Source organism: Zonotrichia albicollis, chromosome 18 (assembly GCF_047830755.1).
Source record: "Zonotrichia albicollis isolate bZonAlb1 chromosome 18, bZonAlb1.hap1, whole genome shotgun sequence".
NCBI classification, from domain to species: Eukaryota; Metazoa; Chordata; class Aves; order Passeriformes; family Passerellidae; genus Zonotrichia; species Zonotrichia albicollis.
Window position 1 is genome coordinate 10,122,925 of NC_133836.1, and position 23,973 is coordinate 10,146,897.

Here is a 23,973-nt window from a genome sequence, read left to right on the forward strand (position 1 = left end):
ATGATTCTCTGAAGCCTGTCCTGGCAGGGTCTGCCACAGGGATTCACCTGCCTCTTCCAAATCATCCCCCTAGGAAGCAGCAAGTGGACAAATATCCTCTTTTTTCTTTTTTGGGATGATTTAAAACAATGGCCAGAGTTGCAGGGTGGTGTGGATGGTTGGAGACCTGAGAGCAGACAGGATGTTTCTTTCTGGCTCTGACTCCCACACAGCACTGAGCACCTCATAGCCCTGTGTGTGGCAGGGATGGCACAGCTATACCAGCCTTTTCCACCTTGGAGTACAGTGGGAGGAGAAAAGGCCCTGTCTTCCCTTCCAGAAACTGTCCTTTACTCAAAACCTCCTCACCAGTCCTTCCTGACCACTGAGGTGTTTCCTACAGGATCAGGGGGTGTTACAGGGAAAGAGAATTGGAGTCAAACCAAACACTGCCACCCATGAAGCTGCAGTTCAGGAGCTTCCCAGCTCAGCTGTCCCTGCACACACAGGGAGGCAGGGGCACTTTTTGGCCATAAAAAATCCCTGTCAGCAAGTGAGGGTGGGAGTTTAAAGTCCACTTTCCACATCCCCTGCTGGGCTGGGATCGTTGCAGGCTCATTGCTCAGCAGCAGAAATCTGTTGGTTAATTCCTTTCCACGGGAGCTAATTTCTGCCCACGCCTCTCTGTGTGGAGACATCTGCTCCTCACGGTGTCACGGAGCCCTCCTGGCCCCAGGGTGGCCCTGGCAGTGCAGCTCTGTACATCACAGGGGGCTGCATGTTCAGGAGACAAGTCCCAAAGAGAAGGATGGCCAAGGAACCCCTCCTCACCAGACCCTGCCCAGGTTATGCCCTGGTTGGGGACATCCATTTGGCACCCAAGTTGGGGACACCCATTTGACTGCACTCCTGAGTCTGTCCTGGGGGATTTGAGCAATTTTTAATGTTGGAGTCATTTCAAGCTGAGCCCTTGGGAATCTCTGTTCCCTAGTGAGCACCATGCCTGTGTTGTGGCACATGGGGTGACTCAGGGTTCATGAACAGCATCTGGTGACCTGGGTGTCCCTGTCCCCAGCCTGGGTGGATGGATGGGGCAGTAGAGAGACTCAGCCAGGCATTTCCAGGGCAGCTCTCCAGGCATGTGGCAGCTGCATGAACAGGTTGTGTTCTTGGAGTTACCTGAGTGTTGGGACCTCCAGTGGGTTCTCCCCTTTTCCAGTGACAATTCAACAGAAGATTAAGGGAGAGGAGGAAAATCTTTATGTGAGTGGCAAAGAAAGCATTGCTGCTCCAAGTGGATCTTCTCCAGCCATCTCTTTGCTGCTTTCTAAGTGCCTAATTACTAATTTATTTTTAAAGTGATCTCAGTGCTCCCAGGAGCTGTGTGTAACTGTGTGCTTACCATTCCCTATTTGATTAAAATTTAACGAGTTGTTATTGGCAAATTCACTATTTCACTGCTGTTTGCCATGCCAAATAGCACAGGGTCTGGACAATGCAGGCACATCTGATTGTCCCAGGAGCAGAGGCTGGCACTGTGCAGCCCCTTGGGTGTGAAGGTGCTCTCCAGCCTGACCATATTGCAGGGAGTGCCAAAGCCCTTATTTTCTAGGACATCCATGTGTTCATTTTTTTTTTTTTTTGTTAAACCCTTCCTAAAGCATTAAGCATCATCCTCAGCTTCTGGCTCCCCGTGCTGTGTTGAGAAATGCCCAACCACAGCCTCTGGGCTCCCTCCCAGCCCCTTGGTCCTGACCTTTGCCCAGCTTGGTTGTACCCTTTGCTGCTCGTGGGCAAGTGTTTCATGGGAAATGAGCTCAGATCCAGACTTTTCCTTACCCCAAGCTTTGCAAGGGCTATTCCAGGTTGCCCCCATGCCTGGCTGTCAGCTCACCTCTGCTGCAGGCTGCCTGGGGTGATGGCAAGGAGAGGAGCCGGGAGTGCTGGGAGGAGAATGGCTGTGGGGTTATGGTGTGGTTTAGCATAATCTCTCAGCCCCAGACCGCTGGGTCACCCAGGAGCCTGGTGTCCCCCAAAACATGGCTCAGGGTTATGCCATGGATCAGTGATGTGCCAGATCGCTGTGCCATGGGGCAGCACGTCCGCATGTCCATCTGCATTTGCGGGCACCTGAAACAACCAAAGCCCTTGTCGTGCTTCCTGATGGAGGAGAAAACTGGCTGCTGTACAGGCATGGGCGCCCGCAGGGTGTTTGTGTAAGGAGGAGGATCTGAGGACAGGAAAGGCACAGGATTGTCCCCCCGAGAGCCGGGCAGTGTGCAGGTGCAGACGGGCAGGAAGCTCCGCGGGGACCCCGAGCCGAGCCGGCAGCGTGGGAGGCACAAGATGCCGCAGGAACCCTTCGAGATGGGGCAGCGGGCCAGGTTTTCTTTAGAAACAATGTGACCATGTGCCGTATTCCTCAGGTTTCTCGCTGTTATCGCTGGCAGGCAGTCAGCAGAGCCATCCTGGGTCGCTGGAAGCGAGGGAAAGGGACACGGAGCGCTGCAAGGAAGGGGGACAGCGATGGGGCTCCTTGGGGAGGAGGAGACCGAGCCGTGGAGAGCGGGGAGAGGCTGTGCCCACCGAGAATGCCTAAGAAGGCGATTCACAGAGGCACGGCTTTCCCCGTGGAGCTTTCCCTGTGCAGGGATGGTCCATCCCCAGGAGCCGCTGGCAGCTGGTGCCCGGCACAGAGCCCTCTCCGCGGGCTGCCCTCTCTCAGCATCCCCCGGAGCATCTGGCACTGATCCTGCGCCGCCAGCGGGGCCTCCTCCAGCGGGGAAGCTCCTCTGTTCTGATCCAGCCATGCATAGCAAATCAACTGCTGGAAAAGAAAGAGCCAAGCTGCTTTTTTGGCCCGGGATGTGCCGAGAGCGGTCGTTAAACCTTTTCTGGAGTGCAAGAAGGAAAAGGAGCCGCATCCAGGCTTGTGCCAGGACACAGGGTTCCCAGGAGCAGGAGGGGGAGGAGAGTCACAACTGGCAAAAATCTTATGAAAAATGTATAGTACAGAATTGTGTTTCTCTTGTGCGTTTGAACTGCCTCAAGAAACCCACGTGTCTTTCTGCAGCTGGTGCCTCTGCTGATACACAGGAAAAAAATAGCAGGGAGAAGATTAAAATTGAACTGGCTTGGAGTCTGTGTAATCAAGGAAAATATCTCGGTGATTTGCTATTATAATTTTCAATAACAAACTGCAGGGCTCCTGCTGCACTAATAATAACGGGTTGAATGAGGTGGGCAAAGAACCTGCCTCGGGTGTTTGTGTGTGTGTGTGAGTGCTTGTGGGAAGCACTCACAATATTCCCCATCTCCTAATTTTGAAGAGGTATTTTTAGTGCTTATTTCAAAGAGCTTTACATAAACACATCTGCTGGAGGTTTTGCTGGGAAATGTCTTTATGACAGTCTTTTCTGTCCCCTCCGTCTCGGGGGACAAGGGAATGGTCTGAGCATTTTCTTTTTCAATCAGATAAGCAAAGCCAGAGAGCAAGAGACAAAATCACAGGCTCATTTTGCCGGTGCCAAAAAGCTTCTCAGCCCAAAGGGTGGATTTTAGAAACACTTTGAGCAGCTCAGATCACCCTCACTAGAGCCCAGGGCAGGAGCACAACGTGATGTGGCTGTGGCAGAGAGTGCAGGGATGTGGGAGAGCAGGGATCCTGACCCACCACTGCCCGCTCTTGCACAGCCAAAACCTCCAGGTGAGGAAAGGAGATGAAGGATGGGATATTCTGTTACCTGTCCATGCACTTTTTGTTTGTTAAAGGAGCTGGTGCAAGTAGCTGCAGGCACAGGAGTTTCTCCAGCCTCCCCTCAGGATGCCATATCCTGATGTTCCCAGTTCCAGGCAAGGTGTCCATCCTTCATCATTCAATACCAGTGAAACATTCACAGCTTTTAGGCTCATCAGAGATGTTTTAGCCTTTTTTCTCTGGGGGGTTTGGTTGGCTGAAGCTGCTCCTGCCTTTTCACTGAGGGGTGTAGAGATGATGGGAGCATGAAGGCAGCTAGGGCTGAAGCAGGGAATGTAGTAAAGTTTCTGTATTGGTTATCCCAAATCCTATGACCTTGGAAATGCTGCCAGTGCAGGTCTGCCAAGTGCACTCAGTGCCCAGGGCCTCTGAAGTGCTTCTGCATCCAGCACCCAACCCAGCTGCATGTGCAAAGGAAAATAAAGGATAAAAAAATCCCCAAAAACTGCTTGGTTAGCATGGTCCAGCCCCAGTTTGCTTACACTGCTGCTTGCAGGGCAGCTGGGAAGGACACAGGGGCTGCACAAGGCCATTGACAGCTGGAACTGCTGGGGTCCATCCCGTGGAGGTGAGGGACTACACAATTGAGTGGGGAGATGGTCTGGTGTCACAGTCTGGCAGCTGAAAGGTCACAGGGAGACAATTTTCCTGCTTTTGTCTCCTCTTGAGATGAGTTACTGGAGGGAAAGGCTGATTGATGGAAGGCTTGTGGCAGGAGGCAGCTGCAGGGCCAGGGGAGCTGGGCTGGGACACGGGAGCCTGTGGGCAGGGGATGGCAGCACCCAGGGAATGTCAAGTGCACAGCAAAGCCCCCTGAGTGCTGTCACTGCGGGCTGGGGGTGTCACTGGGCTCAGCTCCCCGAGCAGCCTGCGTCACCAAGTGCCACATGCCATGGCCTGATGAGATGGCATTGGCTGTGGCAGGCAGCACGGCAGCCCATGATGGAGAGATGGGCATGGTTTGGGAGTTTGCTCCCTGAGGCAGCCAGTGGTTTGTGCCTTTGTCCTGTCCTCTGTGGGCAGTGCCAGGATCTGTCTGTGGGCAAGGGCAGGCATTAGCTGCTCTCCATGGTATCCCCACACACTGGGGGTCACATCCCTTCCCCAGGCAAGGGAGGCAGAGTGGGCTTGGCCTCAGGGCACTGCCAGCAGCAAAGAGCCACCCATCCCTTCTCCTCCATGTGGCCACAGTGCTTTACGGTGGTTTCATCCACCTTCAAATAAGGGATGTTGGGTTCCTTCCCAGCAGTGACCTTTCCTGCATCACTTGTATTGGGGTAGGCAGTAGATCATGACCCTCTGCTGCCAACACGTTCTGTTAGAGAGGGAATACATAGGAGAGCCCAAATCTGACACCACACTATGGAGGTGGGCAAGCTGGGCTGGGAGAGGCTTGTGCTGAGGGCACTGTGTGCCTGCTGCTTCTCTTCCAGCCACTGCAGCATTGGCAAAATTTGCCATGAGCCCAAAAACCCCTCCTGGACCAGAGACTGCTGGGATGGGAAGGGACAGGATGAGCCAGCTGTGGTGGGTGGTTGCACAGGGCATGTTCTGCAGTGAATGGGGGGCAGGCAGCACACAGGTGCCCTGCTCTGGGGTGGGGGATCTCCCATCAGGAGCAGCTGTGCTGCTTCTGCACAGGTCTGATGGACAGGCTGGGTTTCTGCACAGGAGAAAGAAAGGGAAGAGAAAAACAAGTGCAAGTGATCAAATTGCCAAGTAGAAATGGAGAAGCTTGGAGGGCAGGTGGGATGGGTGGGCAGCTGCCTTGTCCTGGTCTGCCTGCCCGTGGCCAGGACTGAGTGCATCCTTAGGGACAAACATACAGCCAAACAAAGCAAAGAGAGGGAAAGAGGCTGTGTGCTTCACTAGGAGTGCTGGGACAGTGCTGCCCCCCAGCAGGGCACCCTCCTGCCTCCCCTGGCACAGCCCCTGGGCTGAGTGAGCCCCGTGCTCCCAGCAGCATCCTGCCGAGCATCCCCGCTGCTCTCCCTGGGCCAGCTCCAGCACAAACACCCACAGAGGCTTCTTCTTTTCTGCTGCAGGCACAAACAGCAGGGAGGGTGTGATAATCCCTCCTTGGAGGCCACAGAGATCATTCACACCAAACTGCATCACTTTTATATCAGTCATGAAAGACACGAAAGACAATAAGAAAAGAAAATGGTTTTTTTTTATATATATATATTTTCAATCAATGTTTTCAATCAATGTCTATGGAGCTCCATGCCAGGGGATTACCAGCCAGTTTAAAGCATTAGTGACTCTCAGCATCCATCAGAGGAGAACATTTGGTTGAATGGAAGCCAGCCTTTGATGGAATTGGAGAATAATTATTTCCATCAATAATTACTTCCAAGCCCAGAAGAAATGGCTCCTGGCACATTGCAGGACAGCAGTCCTTGATTGCCTCGAGGCCAATATGTTTTGACCCCAGGACCTGGAAATCCCATTAGAGGCTGGGTGACAAGGATGTCACCTGCTGTGCCCGGGTCCTGGCACTGGTGTTCCAGCCTGCTGCCAGCCTGGGGAGGATCTCCCCTGCCTCTGCTGCTGGAGTGCATCCAGCTCAGGCTTTGCACAGGTCATTAATTTGGGGACGTTTTTAATGGATCCTAATGATTGAGCCTCAGAAGGCTGCTCTTAAAAGGGGTTTGGGAAAGGCCACAAGCCAATTAGCTGGCACACAGAAAATGATTAACCATGTAGCTTCCTGGATGGTTAAAAATAATGGAGATGTTGGGAAGCAACTGTGGGATTTATTACAGACTTTTTAAAGCAAGAGGGATTATTCACCTCCAGCATGTTCTAGGCCAGAAACATTTCACCCAGCTTCTCCCCACTGATCCCTGTCCCTTTTATTTGGCTGTGCATATCCTTAAATGTTAAGGCATTACAAAATGGGCTCCAAGGAGGAGCTGGCTGTTAGAGAAAGTGGATACTTGTTGAGAGAGAAAACACAGGTGGGAAGAGAGGGGTGACCCATCTGCAGATGCTCCTGTGCCAATTCCAACCCCAAGGAGTGTTATTCATGGCTGAGGCAGGCAGCAGGAGGTTCCCTGGGGCATGCAAAGCTCTGGCCATGCCTAACTGGGGCTTTTTTAACGTGCCATTGCTCTTTAACCACTCTCTTGCCCCCACTTAACCTTAATGCTTAATGTGCAGCACACACCTGGCCCTGGCCCTTGTTGCTGTCTCCACAGCCCATGTGTGATGGCTGTGGTGGTCTCTGCAGCCAGAGCATCTTTCAGTGTGGCTGCAGGGCTGGCAGGGGGACATCCCAGCCTCCCCCTGCTCTGCTGGGAGCCACATGGCCTGAGGGCTCCAGAGTGCTGCTTTCCAAGGAGAGGAGGCCGGCCTGGTGACAGACACAGCCATGGGACTTGCAGAGCTGACCCTAAAGTAGCACCCACAGCCCAGTCCTGGGATTGGTTTTAAAATGGTAATTGGAAGAAATGGGGACCCTTTTAGTGCCAGATGAGCCCAGCCTCCCCTGGGTATCACCCCACAGCCTGGCTGGGCCTGGACATGCCCACATTTGCTTTATCAATTCCATAATGCTCTGGATGACACTAAACCCCAGCGTCTTCAGCACCCCTGCTGGGGATGGTTTATGGCTTTTCATTAATCTTTTCATTCTTTGAAATAAATATGTGCGGGGCCTAGAAACCTATTTACTTTCCTCCTGAGTGTCTGCACGCAGACTTGTTTGGGTTTGTTTTCTCCATTCAGCAGCTTCTTTTCTCCATTTCAGCTTGCACAAACCCCAGTGTTTCTTAGAAACCACTGCCTCCAGGCTTTCCCTGCCTTTGCTCTGCTCCTTGCCAGCTCCCAGGGCTCTTTAAGGCACTGACCTGGCCCAGGTGGTTCCCCTTAACTCTGCTGGGCTGTCCCAGGTTCTCAAGGTTGAGCTGTCAGCAGGACCAGGTGTGTTCATAAGCCCAGCACCTTTTTTGTAGGATGTTTGCTGCCAGTCAAGGATGAGGATGTGTGGCAAGGTGTTTTTGAGGCATTAGCAGGCTGAGAAAACTACATTTGAAATGGGAAAGGATTTTGGATTTTTTTCCTATTGGAGTGCAAAATCTGTGCTGTCTCTGCAGAGCTAGTGATCTAAACTCCACAGTGAAGACAAAGATGTCCTGACTGGCTCCAGGCTTTTGTTCCCATTGGATTGGATCTGGCCCTGTGCTGTCCAGCTGCACGATGCTCGTGGCATCTCTGCCTGGAGAATGAGCAGAGCATGCCTGGGCTGGGGTGCAGCTTGGCTTGGGAATGGGGCATTCCAGAGCCCTGTGGGAGCACTGAGAGCAACCCGCAGCTCTCCTTCCCAGCTGCACGGCTCCTGCCTGCAAAAGGAGATTCCCCAGGATGTGGGGAATGGCCCCAGCTGAAGGCACGGCTCCTGATGGCTCTTTGTCACCTCTTACCCCGGCAGTGGGACGCTCAGCTGCCTGCCGTACCCTGCGGAGGACAGACGGCCCGAGAAGCTGAGCAGCTGCGTGGTCAGGGAGCCTGCCAGCACCAATGGCTGTGCCAAGGGGAGGGACAGACGGGACCACGGCCACCGCAGGTCACGCAGGTACGAGCCAGGGACATCAGCAGGGCCACCCTGGGACACGGTGGGTGGCAGGGGAGGGACAGAGGGGATCATAGCCACGACAGGTACAAGCCAGGGCTGTCAGCAGGGTCACCTTGGGGTGGCAGGGGAGGGACAGATGGGACCATGGCACCGCATGTAGGAGCCAGGGCCATCAGCAGGGCCACCCTGGGACATGGAGGGTGGCAGGGGAGGTGTCTGTGGATGTTTGCTCAGCCCCTCTGGGGTCTGTGAGAGCTGGGGGTGGCTTCAATGGCTCTGTGTGTGTGAACAGAAAATGTGTGCAATCGCGTGAAATCTCTGTGTGAGCTTGCAGGGACAAACCTGCAGTTTGTTTCTACTCCAAGGCATGCTCCTACAGCCTCCTTCAGAGTCTTCCAAGGCCTGCCAGCGCTCCTCTGCCTGCCAGGTCTGCTGGGAATCGCCCTGAGCAATTCCCCTCTCCCCATGCTAGATCAGCTCAGCAGCACTGCCTTCATTAGGACACAGCCTCGTTATCAGCTTGTCGTTAGTCCCTGACCACTTGAGAGGAGAAAAATGAATGAAACGTTGTAAATGAAGCAGCTGGGGTCTCGGAGCCCTGCCTGCTCAACCGTCTCTGGGATTAAAGCCTCTCTGCTCAGTTAAAGATGCAGGAAAGAAAAAGCAAGAAAGCACATTTCATATCTTCAGATTTCAGGCCAACCAGAACAATAATCTAAAGCACACTTTTAATTAGACTTTGATTATTATCACGGAGGAACAATTGAAGTCAGATCAGTGCACGGGAGAAAGCTGCCACATCAAAGACAAAAGACTTTATGTGGGGAGAGGGAGAAGGGCTCTGCAGAAAGTGCCTGGGGCTGCATGGCCAGATGTTGCTCTCCTGTGGCTGTGGCAGTGCCCAGCCGTGTCCCTGGGTGTCTTTGGGCAGGTGTCTGAGCTCAGTGACAATGAGACATCCTGGAAAATGCAGATTTCTGTCTGCAGGGAGGTGGAAGGGCCACCAAGGTGTGCCACATCCTGCTGCTGATCCGTGAAATCCTTGGGAGGAGCAGTGAGGAGGAGGATGTGGGTGCTCCATGGGGCCATGCCGTGCTTGCACACTGAATTTACTGCACCAGAAGCACTCATTATTCACAGCTCACAACTGAAGCATTAGCCTGCAGTTTCATTTTGCAGAGCTTTTATTTTTTTTTTTCCCAAAGTGTATTAAAAGCACTAAGCAATTGAGTTTTTATGATATGTAATTTCAGTGGTAATTCAAGCCCTGGATGATCAAGTGTTGTCGGGGTGGTGGAGTCTGAGTGTCCCCCCCCAAAGTGTCGTTTGCTCTGCATTAGTACTTTCATTAGCAATAATGTTTGTTCTTGCTGCACAAAACTGCTCAATTTCTAGCCTGTTTTGTAGTGAAGATCTCACAGCATTTTCCAGCTGTAGGGCTGCTTCTACCCATCCCTTGCTCCTGGCTATTCCCAGGGGCAGGATGGGAAGTGAGGAAACTGAGGCACAAACCCAGCACCTTCAGTGATTTTTCAGAGGCCCTGGGGAGCTCACTGTGCCCCCACAAACCTTGGTCCTGGATCCTTTTGGACCGGTGGATCTGTTTGGAGATGCACATGGCTGATTTGGGCTGATTTAGGGATGCCACCAGCTGCCTCTGTCTTTACAAGCATTTGCTTTAGTTAATGAGTAGCCACAGAGTATCTGTCATTTTTTTTCAGCCCAATACTCTGAATTAATTAACCACGGTATTTGCTTTTCTTTGAAACATAACACGATTCAGCATCATATGTTTAAAGAAGAAATTAATTTGCAGGAGGGTTTATTTTCAAGGTTTAACAACTGTATAAGAGATGCATATCTCCTTCAATTACCATAGTGTCTCAATAAATATATATATATTTCTAATCAATTGCTACTTAACACATGTCAAGTCTTTATTATAGTTAGATGCATCTGGTTGCAATAATTACTGTATGCAAATTAAATGCCAATTAATTATTTAAAGCATATTTACAAAGAGCAACAAAACCTATAAATCTGTTTTGGAGTCGTTAACCTCAGCAAACATGTTTTAGATAATCAGCATTGCTGTGGTGGAGCTGTCTTGTTATATCTCTGTTAGACAGTTTGTTTAAACTGTGACTAAATAATTCGTTAGAGGGTAATGAGGCAACACCCACACCCACCATGAACACTGACCTTGCTGGCCCATGTCCCTGAGGTGGCGATGCCAGAGAGTCCCATGTGAGCCCATTCAGGGTTTATTTTTATTATTTTTAATGTTTATTGGGTCTTGTCCCCCATCCTCAGCCCTTCGTGTGATGGGGAGCGGCCACTGCCAGCTCGGGGGAAGAAGAAGAAAAAGAAATCTGGCCGCAAGAAGAGAAGGAGGTGAGAGAGCCATGGCGGTGTGAGGGGACACACAGGGCAGCCCTTGGCTGGGTGTGAGAGAGGGGGATCATGAGGGAGCCATGGCGGTGTGAGGGGACACACAGGGCAGCCCTTGGCTGGGTGTGAGGGAGCCATGGTGGCATGAGGGAGCCATGGCGGCATGAGGGACACACAGGCCAGCTATTGGCTGGATGTGAGGGAAGAGGGTCATGAGAGAGCCATGGTGGTGTGAGGGACAGACAGGGCAGTCCTTAGCTGGATGTGAGGGGAGAGTGTCATGAGGGAGCCATGGTGGTGGTAGGGGACAGGCAGGGCAGCCCTTGGCTGGGTGTGAGGGAAGAGCATCATGAGGCAGCCATGGTGTCATGAGGGGCCAAGCAAGGCAGTTCTTGGCTGGGTATGAGGGAGCCATGGCAGTGTGAGGGACAGGAAGGCCAGCCCTTGGCTGGGTATGAGGGGAAAGGGTCAGTGTAAGATGGAGGAGTGAGGCCTGGGGCTTCCACAGCCCAGGGAGGAGCCGCCATCTTCTCGCCCTCCCCTCAGGGCAGCAGAGTTGGGTTGAGGCTCATCCCTGAGTCCATCCCTCGACCCATCCTGCTCCTACCAGGACCCCCAGCCACTCTCTGCCCTGGAGATGCCACTGCTAGTGGGGTGAGTGTTGGGGTGGCCAGCAAGGCTGTGAGCAGCCCTGTAGTCCCTAATGCGTCTCTGTCCTCCCTCAGGTCTCCCTCCTACAGCCCTTCACCTGTGAAGAAGAAGAAGAAGAAAAGCTCCAAGAAGCGAAAAAAAACCAGGTATTTTTTTCCTTGAAGATGCAATGGCTTTTGGATGGGTGTTTGGAGAAGGGGTGGAAGGCACTGTGGCCTGGGCAGCTGTTGGTCCCAGTGGGCAGAGAGGTGTGAGGCTCTGAGCACTGCCAAGAGGAGGCATAGCCTGAGTCCCTCTGGGCTAGGAGGGCATGGAATGGGGTGTCCAGCCAGTGCAAACAGAGAAATGTGAACTGTTGGGCTGTGGGGACACAGAGGTGGACAAGCCAAATCACTGAGAGGTCTGTGGAGCCTCAGCCTGCTGTCCTTGCTGTCCTATTCACATGTGTCCATGCTCTGGAATGCCAGTGGGATCAGTGCTCAGGGCTTGTGCTGGTTCCCATCCCTTCCTCCCCAGCCCTCCCCAGCCTGCAGAGAGTGTCAGGACCAGAAAATGGCTCAGACCAACTCCCCACACCCACATCCCAATCTCCTCTCCCAGCCCCAGTGACTGTTTCCACCTTCCCCTCTGAAGTCCATTTTTAATTCAAAGAGCATGATTAAATTTTAAAATTGCAAATATTTCACTGTTTTCTCTCAGCTGTTAAACCAATATTTGACGAGAACAGTGGATTCCATCTCCCTAAGAAGGTTCATGTATTTATAATATATTGAACCAAAGAGAGAAGCTACCAAAAGTGAATAACAGGGTGAAAAGTAGAGCTTGAATCTCCAAAGAGCAAGGGAGAAGGAGAGACAAAGATATAGGAACTTCTCTAAAAGACTTTCTTCCCAAAGAGGAATTCTTATGCTCTTTTGTGGATGCCATCTTCTGATGGAAGTCCTGGGTCAGAGACTCTGGCTTTGAACCCTTGGTAGCCATTTAGGTGTGTCCTATGTCATCCCAATGGTGCTCCAGGAGGCAAGACAGAGCCATGATGCTGGTTTGGCTGTGAGGCTGCTCTGGAGTTACACAGAGAGGATTTTTCCCTTGACTGCTATTTGGTCTTTCATACAGATAACCAGGGAATGGACCCACCTCTACATGCAGTGCAAAACTGGAGGCAGTAGCAGAGAAAAAGGACCCACCAGAGATAGGGGATGTATCTGATCTCTCTAAAGACTTGTTATCCTGAGGACTATGTTCTCAGTTACTTGTAGGGAAATACTGCAAACCAGTATTTTTTAGCTGCTCCCTCACCAGCTGCCTAAAGGAGAGTCAGGACCATTCTGCTCAGCTGCTGAATGAGGCCTTTTCTCAGTGCTCAGTCTGAGCCTTAACATTGTCTTGGACTCAAATTTCCAATTTTGTGAGACCCTGTATTCAGTGTACATATTTGTGTCTTGCAGGTTGTCATCAAAGAAGAGAAGGCACAGGTAAGAGTTGAGCAAGTGTGGGTGGTCCCTTAGAAATAAGAGTTTAATGGTCTTTTCAAGGTTGATGTTCACTGATTGGGAGCAGAGGACATTTCTTCTGTTTTTCTTTGTGGAATCCCCTTGGGTCTCCCCCATTCCATGTGGTTTTGGGGTCAGTGACTCCCATGGTGTGGACTGGAAGAGTTCTGATTCCAGTATCTGTGTATATATTATCAAGAAATACTCATTTTCTCTATGGAAAAAGGCAAAGTCACCAAGTTGGCTGATCCCTTTGAGGGTTTTGGCCAAGCCCATGAAGCAGATTTGTCAGCAGGCACTCAGACCCCCTGTGCTGTGACAACCATGAATCCCTTTCATTTTTACTGCATGCTCTTGGGCAACTGAGCTGTAACATTGATTGTGTGATTGTGCAGCTTTTTATCGGAACAGAAATCTCCAAATTAATTAGCCATTTCTTATTTAGTTCTTCAAGCCCCAAAAGTAAGAGAAAGGAAGAAAGAAAACACAAAAAACAGTAAGTAGTGGTTCATGGAGTTCTCTGCCCTGCCTGCACAGTGTGGGGCTAGGAAGTGCTTGATGTGGTGGGGCCCCTGGAGCTAACACCTGCGGTACAGCTCTCAGCATTTCTCAGGATTACTTTGAAGCTAAAACCAGCAATTCTGGTTTTGCTGGAATGGAAAAGGGCTTGTAGAGGCTGGAGAGCTTTCCTCTGCCTTTCTTTTGTGACACCTCTTTCTGTACTTTGTGTATCTTGCACAGATGTGCAGAGTCTTGTCCATCCAGTCCAGAGAAAAGGCTCCAGCTTTTCTGGTGGGGGCAGCATGAGAGGCTGAACACTGACCTGCCAAAAGGGCAGGCTGGCACACCCTTATGGGAAGGGCCTCAGCAACTCCTGGTTTGCTGCTCTAGGAGGTTGCATTAGGACCTACCCATGAGATACAATACAGCCAAGGATCTGAATGGGGTCAAAGAGAAGAGAAGGGATTGCTTGGAGGGGATGGAGTTTGCAAAAATCTGGGCTTGAGGTTCAGCCCTGGATTGTTAGCAGAGCACAATCTTTGTCCTGTGGGGCACATGATTGAGGGGCATGGTATGAAATGGGGTTCCTTAGGACTGGAAGGAAGAACTGTTCCTCAGGACTGTAAGCTGCCTCTGTTTTCCGCTTCGTTCTCTGTCTTCTGGGAACTGCAACTTGTGGCTTCTGACCTGCTTTCAGAGCAAGGTAACAGTCTCGAGGCTGAACCTTGGGCACAGAGCCCCTGGTCAGCTTTGCTGGGCCTTGTGATACTGCCTCACAGGCCATCTCCATTGCATGCAGAAAGCCAGTCTCCTTTTCACTAAGAATTCTGCACATTAAGTGGCACAGTTTCAGCTCAGTTTCCCCTCAAGCTGGGCTGCCCTGCACCTGGAAACCTCAGTGGTAAAAGAGAGGCTCCCTAGGTTATCTGTAAAGGAGGCATCTCCCCAGCCTAACCATGCAGTTAAAGCTAAGATCCATGTCCTGCTGGTGTGCCCTGACCTCAGGGAACCAGAGCTGCTGGAATTGCTCTTGGGGGATAAACCAGCCCCAAGGCATTTTAGCTTCATTTTTCTGCTGGCAAATCAGAGCTCAGCTACTCCCAGTTTCTGCAAATCTTTTGCTCCCAGGCGTGGATCAGATGGATCCCATGAGGATTTTTTATAATCACACTGCTTTGACTTATCTTTGCATCGAGCAACTGGTTATCTAAAACACACAGGACCAGCCTTCCTTTCTGCAGGAAGGGAAGACAAATTGGAGGGACTGGTGCAGGGGGTGAAGGGCAAACACATGGATTTTCACACAAATCCACCATATGAGTGAAAGATGTTCAGTGTTGCTGATTTTAGCTGTATGGAAATAAGAAAGGAGGATCCCCAAATGCCAAGTTTAAGAAAAACAGAATCATTGGGTGTGAAAGGCATCAAAGAAAACAGCCAAGCAGAGTTGAAGGAATTGCCCTGGAGGTTGCCCTTTTGTCTTAAGGGAGATGCTGTTCTCAAGCAATTATTTGCTGAGTTTTTCTACCAGCAAGTTGCTAAATGCTGTCCAAGCAGGTTGTATTTGTGCTGTCAGAGCCTGTGTTGTGTGGCCATGAAGTCAGGCTGTTCCCACCAGCTCACCCACAGTTAGCTTTGCCTGCTGGCACAGCCATGCCAGCCTGAGCAGATGGAAACGCTTCCAGACCTAAATTAACTGCTGTGGTGAACAAAGATGGGAGGGATGGGGCACAGAAGGTGGCAGCTAGCCTGTCATCCATGTCACCCTGCTCTCTGCACCCAGGACTTCAGCTGTTGGCATGAACAACTATAGTCCTTAGGTAACAGGGCCAGGGAATCCATGAGAAACAGCCCGGTGGTGCAAAGGAGCTGCAGCAAGCCCTCTGTCCCCTGCACACAGTTTGCTGAGGACTGTCCTCAGCCCTGCCAGAAAAGGCAGCAGCAGTGACTGGGCACCTGTCAGAAGCCAAGGATTTGGTCCTGTCTCTCAAGCAGGAGCAGTGCACAAGGCAGGCTGTGCTTAGGAGAGCTGTACTTTGTGCAGCACACACGAGAACTGCCCACAGGACTGGCTAAATGCTCCCACCTGGAGAGGGTGGGGAAGGCTGGCTGCTACTGAGTGAACTCTATCACTTGGAGCTCGTCCTTCTGCACCTGCTTTTTAACAAGGACTAGGGAGAGGGCTGGAGCTTTGTGATGGGTTGCACACAGAGATGGTCCTTCCCCCGAAGCTCAGCAACAGGAAGGTCTTGGGCAGTTGCCTGGCTGTTACAGGGTAGGCTGCAGGATGAAAGGCAAGCACATGGCTCTTTAAAGTCTTGGTGCTGGCTGCTGCACTCCCACATGCTTGTCCACAAATCTTCCCCCAGCATGCTACAGAGCCAACCTCTAATAGCTTGTGTGTAAAATGCTAGCAGAAATCTCAGGAAGGTGTCACTGCAGCGATGAAGGGACGGAGAATTTCTCATGCCTTGATGTTCTGTGCCACGTTTCATACACCAATCTCTTCGGTTTAAAAGGCATACCTCCCTTCTGATTTGAACATTATCGACCTCAGCCTTCAGCTGCTGGCTCTTGCATCCCCCACTTGCTCACCTAATGCTGGTTTTCTTTCTCTGCTTCTTAAAGCTCTCGTGGGCGCACCCGGAAATCCCATCGGCATCGGCGCTGCCACTCTCGCTCAGAGAGCTCCGACTCCCACTCCCCCAGCTGCCGGAGCAGGTAACAGCACTGCTCCCGAGCTCAGGGTCCCCAGCACTGCCCGCTGGGCTCAAGGATGTGGCTGCCACAGCCTGTGTGACCCCCAGGCTCTCTGTGCACAGCCACTGCCCATTCTGGCAGCAGCAGTGTCACACCGGGGGCTGAGCTGTTTGTGGTCTCAGCCATGGAAGGGTTTTGCCTCAGGAAGCAGTGGCTGCAGCTTTTTGATCTGAAAGTCACTTCTAATCCCCATGGCTGATGCTCAGCCTATGACAGCTGATTCCGGTCTAGTGTCCCTTCCCCAGCCCAAGGGTTTTGTACTGCTGATGTCCCAGGAAACCCTTAAACATGGTCTTAGCAATGGAAATATATTTGCCCATGGCAATCTGTAGTCATTGTCTTTGACCTGATTAAAATCTCTCCTCTGGATGACAGATGCATCCTGGGGCCGGCTAAGTGGATGCTGGTGCTAGACCCAGGATTGCTGCAATAGCAAGTCATTTATACACATAATAATTTCATTTTTCATGTTCTCTGAAAGCACTTGATCAGCCCACCCCCACTCTCCTACTTCATTCCTCCTAAGTACTGGGAATTTTCTTATGAAAAGCTGAAGATCAGTGGGGGGAGGAATGCGATCAGTAATTGGAGGGGTGCTCATACAAGAGCAGAGTGTGTTTTCTCTTGGAGGTGTGTCACCATAGGAACATTCTATGGTGCAGGAAGGTCATGGCTTGCCTCGAGCCACCATAAAATCATGCACTGGAGCTGAAATTTGAGGTTAAGGTCCAAAGCCTGGATGCAAAATTATTATTTTTCTTTTAAAGTAGAAAAGCAAAACATCCCTTTTCTCTCCCTCATGACTCCACAGAGCAGTCATGTGGAAGGACAGCCTCCCATGTGCAGAGTCCTAGCACAGACCTGCCAGGGGTTGGTGTGGAGCTGGGAAAGGGCACTAGTGCAATCCTAAGGAATAACATTTTGGTGTTCCTGTCTCCTGGAGGCACAGAGCCAGGTCTCGGGAGGAAGGGCGTAAAACACGGCGAAGGCGCTCCTGGCACCATTCAAAGATCACAGCAAAGAGAAGCTCCTCTGCAGAGGTTCAGGCCAGTCAAAAAGCCAGCCAAACCCTCCCACTCTACAGCTTCCTGTCTTCTAAGGAAGTAGTAAGTATTACACACTGTCCTTCTTTGCTTGAATAGCCAGAGGAATCTGGGCAAGAACTCTGATATGAAATTTTTATAACTCAATTATAGTGATGTTAGACGAACTTGGTTAAACTGTATTATTAATTCATGGTGCTGTTTTCCAATGTATGTAAAGTCATTCCTTCCTTCAGCACTTTCACACCAAGGGTGGGGCTGGAGAGGGGGAAAACTTGAAAAGTCTTTAGCCTATGAATAATGAATTGAGGACATTTAACAAAAAAAAAAAAAAAAAAAAAAAAAAAAAAAAAAACCCAAAAGTGGCCTCCAGAAATGATATTTTAAAGGGAAGAGTTTGTTATGCAGTCTTTGCTCAGCTGGATGTGAACTTATTTCACTGGTCTTTACATCCAAAAGTTTAGTCCTTCAGGCTGAAAAAGGGTATCAAACATATACAGAAGGAACATTTACATTTAATGAGCTGGTGATTATTGGCATGGGATGTTTTCTGACTATCAGGATCCTTCTAAGATCACTGCTCCTCTGGACTGACAAGCCCAGGGGCCAAATTTGGAAGTTATGAGCAGCCCTCATTGATGCTAATGGGAACTGCATGTGCATCTGAGGGTAAAATCAGGCTCAGTGCCTTGGGATGTTTTTCCATATACACAGAAAGAGATCATATAATACATGAATTGAGGGAGCAAGAGATGGAGAGAAATATTATATAGAGATTGATATCAGCCTTCCTTTTCTGTGGCATGCTTCCCCTTTGTTCCTGGCAGCAGTAAAGCAGAGGTGTGATGCCTGACTGTGGTGTTGGTATCAGATAGGCACTCTGGAGAGAGAAATTGCTGCATAGGACTGGAGGTAGTGCAGGATCTGGCAGTCACACATGTGGATGTGTAATGCTAGAGGTGTTTTGACTAGAGTCCTCCAAGCCCAAAGTTGTTTTCCTTTAGGCCCAGTCATCAGTTGGAAATAGCTCAGCCACACGCAGGAGCTACATCAGATAGGAGAGAGATGGTGCCAGCAAGAGGAGAGACTCTACCCACTCACCCACACAGACAGCGTGCCGATCAAAATACCCAGGGATTGTACGTGGGTACAGACAGGCACAAGCTGTCTCTCAACATTATAGATATGCATATTTGCTCTCGTTATAGAGCGTGTGGGGCCATGTGAGTCACTGCTTGTAAAGCCTTATAAGGCAGCCTGGAGAGCAGAACCTCACACCACACGCTGGTGTATGCACGCACACGCACAGGAAGAAAAACAAGGTATGGAGCTCATTGTCATGAACTGGGGGTGTTGCTGAGCTCAGAGCTCCTCCCCCCCACAAAAAACCAGTGAGCCAAAGACTGCATCATGTCACCAGGGTGTTGTTGAGTTCAAGCAGTGTATTTTTCATAAATGCTTTTGAGCCTAAGCCTAGTTTTTAATTAGTGCTAGGTTTCCTCTCTCGGAAGCCAGGCTTCCTAAGTCCTGTGAGGCCAACTGCCAGCTGTTCTGTTTCCTGAGAAAGAGTAAACTCTCATTTAAAATTTTAAAAGCTTTAAAATGAGCTAAACTCAAGCATCCTGCACTTGTTTTTCCATTTTGCTTCACTCGAGGTAAATGAGTGAAGCAAATGGAAAAGCTGCAGGGAAGGAAAGACAAGAGCTTGATAGTTCCAGATGCAGGGGGTGGATGCAAAGTAAAAGTCATCAGGATGCTCCTGTATTCTTTCTAGTAAGGGTTAATAACTTAGGCAAATATTTTAATGACTAAAAGGCATAATGACTCATGAAAGCCACTACTGTCCTCCTGTCCCCAAAAGAAGTACATTCTCTTGGGACACCATTCAAGAGCACATTTAAGCACTTGTTCAAATTGAAGCCCCTGGTTAAGAGCTGCCCCTGAAATTTTGCTGAATAAGGTCATTAAATATCATGTACTCAAAACTGGCAAGAGAAAAATGGAATGGGAACCTTTAGTCTCATTTATTAATGACTATACACAACCCTTTGAAGCCTTTCCTTTTCATGAGTTAAATGGTTGTTCTATGAATAAGCTTCGTTCTGTCAGACTTTGAGAGCAGCCTGAAATGAAAATGTGCTCTTGCAGAATATGTTGATCATATATTAAAAAAAGAAGCTGGAGAATAAAAGATTTTGTGGAAAAAAATAAGAATTAGGATTCAAAAATGCCATGTTTCAGTCCTCTGTGAGAATTGGTATGTTACACTCCCTATCCTTCCATCTGGCATGGGCTTCCAAAGCAAACCATCCTTACCTAGGGAGATGCACTGTAATATCTCCATAGAAAAGGGGCTGTCCAAGGAGGATCAGGGAAAAACACAGAGATACAGAGAAATATGAGATAATGCTGTAGCACTTCCAAAACAAAGATTTTGCTTTTCAAGATATTTTTTATTCTACATTATTTTGCTTCTGAAAATTTGAAGTGCTCTGTGGTAAATTCTGCTATCCTCCCCACCCTATTTGTCTTCGTTCCTTTGTAATGAAACAGCCACAATTCCTAACTAGGTCTGCCTGGAACTGCTGGGGGATAAAGCACACAAAACAATGCCCTGCCTATGCATCTATCTTGCTGCTTCCTTGCCTCTTTATGCAAAAGCCGACGCACCCACACATGCATGTACACATGCAGAAACACCTCCAAGTTCCCTGCTACTTTTTTTTATGGCAGTGAATTTCCAAGCTTTTCCCTCTCCTCCTTCTTTAATCCCGTGCAGCAGCAAGAGGCACCTGTGGAGAGCAGGATTGTGGGCCTGTGCCTCAGCAGGCACAGAGAGGCTGTGGGTAATGTGCAGCATTTATTTCTATGCAGAATACCCCTGCCCAGCTGCAGGCACTTTATTCCACACCGACACAGATGGATGACTGTGCCACCCTGCTTTCCTTTAGCAGTGCAATATAAATACCTGCAGGGCACGGATCTAATTGCCTTTGTTGTTGCTGATGAAGATAACTGCACCGTGCATACACTTTCCTTGCCAGCTCCTTTGCTTTCACTGTAACTCATTTGTGATGCCACAAATTATCACAGGCTTGAGCCAGATTTCCAGTGAAGCTCAGTGGGGTACAGCTGGTCCAAATGATGCTGTTTGTCTTTGTGCTCGTGTCTGCAGGAAGGTTGAATGGGGAAATGCTGTGCAGGGACTGGGACAGAGTGTGCTGGAAGGCTGAGGAAACCTTATGGCAGCTTGCTGCTGCTGTTTTCTAGCCTGGGTTTTGGCTTACATAGGAAAAACTATTCTTTTGAGTGCTAGGCAGTATATTTTTGACAGCAGACAGGGTCCTTCAAGAGCAGAAAGGGAAAACCTATAAATATAGAAGTTGTACTCTTTTTTTCCTTTTCCTGTTTTCCTCTCCCAGCTGGGGGACTGAGGTTACCCCTGGTTATTGTGTGACAAATCCACAGCTCAGTGCTGGGAGCAGCAGCTGGAGGGAAAGGATCATTGCCTGTATCAATTGAAGGGCTGGGCTGTGCACCAGGTACCAAAAAGAAGTGGTGGAGGACAAACCCTTGCTCCAAAGGAGTGCCAGCCTGGCTCAAGCTGAGGTGGGGATACAATGCCAGCACCCCAGCAGGCTAAAATGATCCTTGAAAAGAAACAAACCTTTGCTTGGCATTCTCTGGAGTTTACCCCAGCAGTGTACTGGTGAGCCAGGCTGCTCAGCAGTGCCACCATCCAGCCCCAAATAACCCAAGCTCAGGGCTTGCAGGGACAGCTGTGTCATTGCCTCCCTGCTCTGTGGGACAGAAAGCCTCACCCTGAACTCTCCATCCAGCCAAAAAAAGGCGGATCTTCCCACTCAGTGTTCCTTGACTCAGGGACTCGTGAGTGTGCCAAAATACTGAATTCCTACAGAACTTGTGGTTTTGTACTCAGTCAGAGGTTGGCTTTCCAGCTGGGGTAGGCTCTCAGCAGAGGTGAGGCCGTGTCCCCCAGCCCTGGCAGGTGGAGAGCCCCAGGGCAGGCACGCAGCCCCAGCAGCCCCAGCAGGTGCTGGCCCCGCGCCGACGGCGCTGGCAGATGCCGGCCGGGGTCACCGACACAAGTGTTTCACTCCTTTCATTAGCACAGTGCCTGGAAAAAGAGAGAAAAGCAGGCGTTATGCCCCTCTGAAAGAGAAATTAACTCTGCTTTGAAGTGAGTTGCAAAACAAGAGAAAAAAGGCCCACGGATGAAATCCTGCAGCTCTGAGTGAGGCTGTGCCACTCTGCTGTCCCCACATGGCTGAGACAACTTTGAGCATTGTCATCTCTCGCCCGGGGGCTGTTTGTGGCACAGTAAATGGAGCTGTTCAGTTTAATTGGAAGAAGAGCAGTGATTATATTTTTGTAACCTATTAGACTGTGCTGCCTCTTGGTCTGGGATTGCACTTGGAATTACAGTCTGGAATATGAGTGAGTGCTTCATTTCTGCTCCCCCCCTCATCTTGACTAAATAATGATTTGAAACGAAAAAAATCCAATAAATACATATCCTGGGTTCCCTTGAGGGCAGCAGTATGTTCCCTGCTGAAAGCTGGATGAAACAAAGTTCACTGAGATTATTTGATTACTTATTAGGTGTTGTGTGTGGGGGGAAATCCAAATGTTCACATAGAGAGAATTAGATTTGTGAAAGAGCAGGCTCTTTTAAGCCACCCTAGAAAAGTAAAAAGCCATTAGAATTCAGAATCACACAGAATGGTGTGATTCAATTGAGCTCCGTGCAGTGTTTTTAGATGTGGCACTCTGTTTCCATCCTGGGTGACTGGCAAGACTTTCAGTAAAATGGGACCACGAGCAAAGTCGAGATCACCCAGTGGGGAATACAGGGAATTGGTCTGAGCAGGCAGGCAAGCTGAGCACCCTGGGACATCTCCTGGCTCTTGCTGCAGGGCAGAACCTCCCCCAGAGCCTGCAGGAAGCCACTGGTTACAGCCTGGTGCCCCAGGGTGGTGGGGCTGAGAAGCTGCTGTGTCCCCCCTGACACCTCCCTGGCCCCATGCAGACCCTCCAGCCCTCTCCCAGACTGTCAGCTCCATATTTCACTGATACTCACACTGCCTCTTGCCAGTGTTCCTGCCACAGATGTTGAACTACAGAGGAGCTTGTTGATCCTCCCGGTCATTTGACAGATTTTGTGATATGCTGACAACAGTTGCTGCTTTGAAGGTAGATGTCAGCCAAGGCAGAGCAGAAGCAAGGATGCCAGGTCCTGCAGTCAGTCTGAAAAGCTGGTTTAGAAATGCCAAGAAACTGCTGTATTTCTTGGCAGCAGTAATAGCTTTTCAGTTTAAACTGGGAAGGAACAGAAGGAAGGTATCTCTGTGTGTGATGCTGGGGTCAGTGTCCCTTGGAACAACCCTGTGCCCACTCCATGCTCATCCTACCCTTGCAGCCAGGGAGTACCTCACAGGCTGTTTATGCCTGTAAGTGAAAGGTGATGTAAAGCTGGTTGTCTCTAGGTTAGGATTCAGCTTAAATGCAAACCAAAACCCATCTTTTAAGAAAAATTCCTGGTAATATATTTGAAAGTGCAATCCTGTATATTCTGGAATGTGGCTGGGGAGAGTGCAGCGGTCCATAGCACAGAGGTCAGATCTCTTGGGGCTCTGGATGTGGCATCAGGATTTCAGCAAGAGCTGGTGAAAAGCAGAGCTGATTATTTGGCTCCCTTGGGCTCCTGTGACATTCCAGTTTCTGCTGGAGTAAGCAAGGACCTGTAGAGAATTGCTAGAGCTGAGAAGAAGCAAGGAGCAATTCCAGATGCTGAAATGAGGACTTGCAATGTGTGTCTCCACTCATTCCTAGCTGGGAGCATTTGGGAGATATTTCTGCTCTGTCCAGGGCTTCTGCATTGAAGGTGCAAGTTGGCTAATGAAGAAGGATCACTTAATTTCCCATGTTTGCTGCTGGGGCTTCTGATTCCTCTGAACTGGGACTGAGCATCAGTTAGAAGTTAGTGTGGGGTGGAGATGGGGAACTCCATTATGGATTTGCTGGGATGAACCAATCCTGTATCCCAGAAGCAGTAACGCTTCTCTCCCTGGCAACACAGAAAGTACTTGGAGATCCTCCAGCTCCAGGTGTTTTCAGAGCAGCAGAGTGCTGTGGGCAGCCATCCTGGTGCAGACTGTGCTGAGAGCTGCTGTGGGTGTTGGTAGCTCTGCTCTGGTTTCAGTCCCTGCTGGTTCAGCACCTGTGTCCCAGTCAGCTGTCCCTGTCCCAGTTAGCACCTTGAACTGGGTCGGGAGCAGCCCTCCCTGGGGACACAGACTGAATGCCACTGGCAGCAGCGTGGATGTGGAGGCACCATCTGATAGGATGAAGGAGATCCATGTGAAACATGACACAGGCTGAGTCTGCAGCCCCTCTGAGGATGAAAAAGTCATCCAATCCAGAGCTAAACTTTCCAAAGGGACTGGCCCTGTGCCTGCTGTGTGACAGCTGATCCAGGTCTTCTCTGCTGCCTGAGATAGCACCAACATTGCAATGTGGTTTTTTGGCTCAGAAGGTCCCAGACTGGTGCCCAGGTCCCTGGTGTGGAGAGCATGGCATAGATGGGGCATTGTGTGCCCCAGAACGTGGCATGAGGGCATGTGCACGAGTGTGAGGGAGCACGGCTTGCTGGGAACATGTTTGGAGGACTGTCCTGAGGTGGGGGAGCCAAACCTGTGTGTCCCCACTCTAAGAACCCTGCACCAAACCTCATGAGTGGGTTTGAGGAGAGTGGAGGCTCTGAGTGAAAGAGGAGGAGGCCACATGAGAGTCCAGATG

At 50.2% G+C, this 23,973-nt stretch overlaps 1 protein-coding gene across 4 annotated transcripts in view; it reads left to right on the forward strand.

Moving 5' to 3' along the window:
* Positions 1–23,973, forward strand: part of SRRM4 (serine/arginine repetitive matrix 4) — a 45,409-nt gene that overhangs the window by 9,994 nt on the left and 11,442 nt on the right. Inside the window, exons 2-8 of one of the 4 annotated variants that reach the window (XM_074554103.1) lie at positions 8,172–8,315; positions 10,629–10,709; positions 11,432–11,503; positions 12,806–12,832; positions 13,296–13,346; positions 15,980–16,072; positions 17,061–17,217. In XM_074554103.1, the coding sequence (XP_074410204.1) occupies positions 8,172–8,315; positions 10,629–10,709; positions 11,432–11,503; positions 12,806–12,832; positions 13,296–13,346; positions 15,980–16,072; positions 17,061–17,217 (625 nt within the window). Of the gene's footprint in view, positions 1–8,171; positions 8,316–10,628; positions 10,710–11,431; positions 11,504–12,805; positions 12,833–13,295; positions 13,347–15,979; positions 16,073–17,054; positions 17,218–23,973 lie in introns of all 4 variants that reach the window. The other 3 variants (XM_026797167.2, XM_074554105.1, XM_074554104.1) reach the window with 3 other exon arrangements.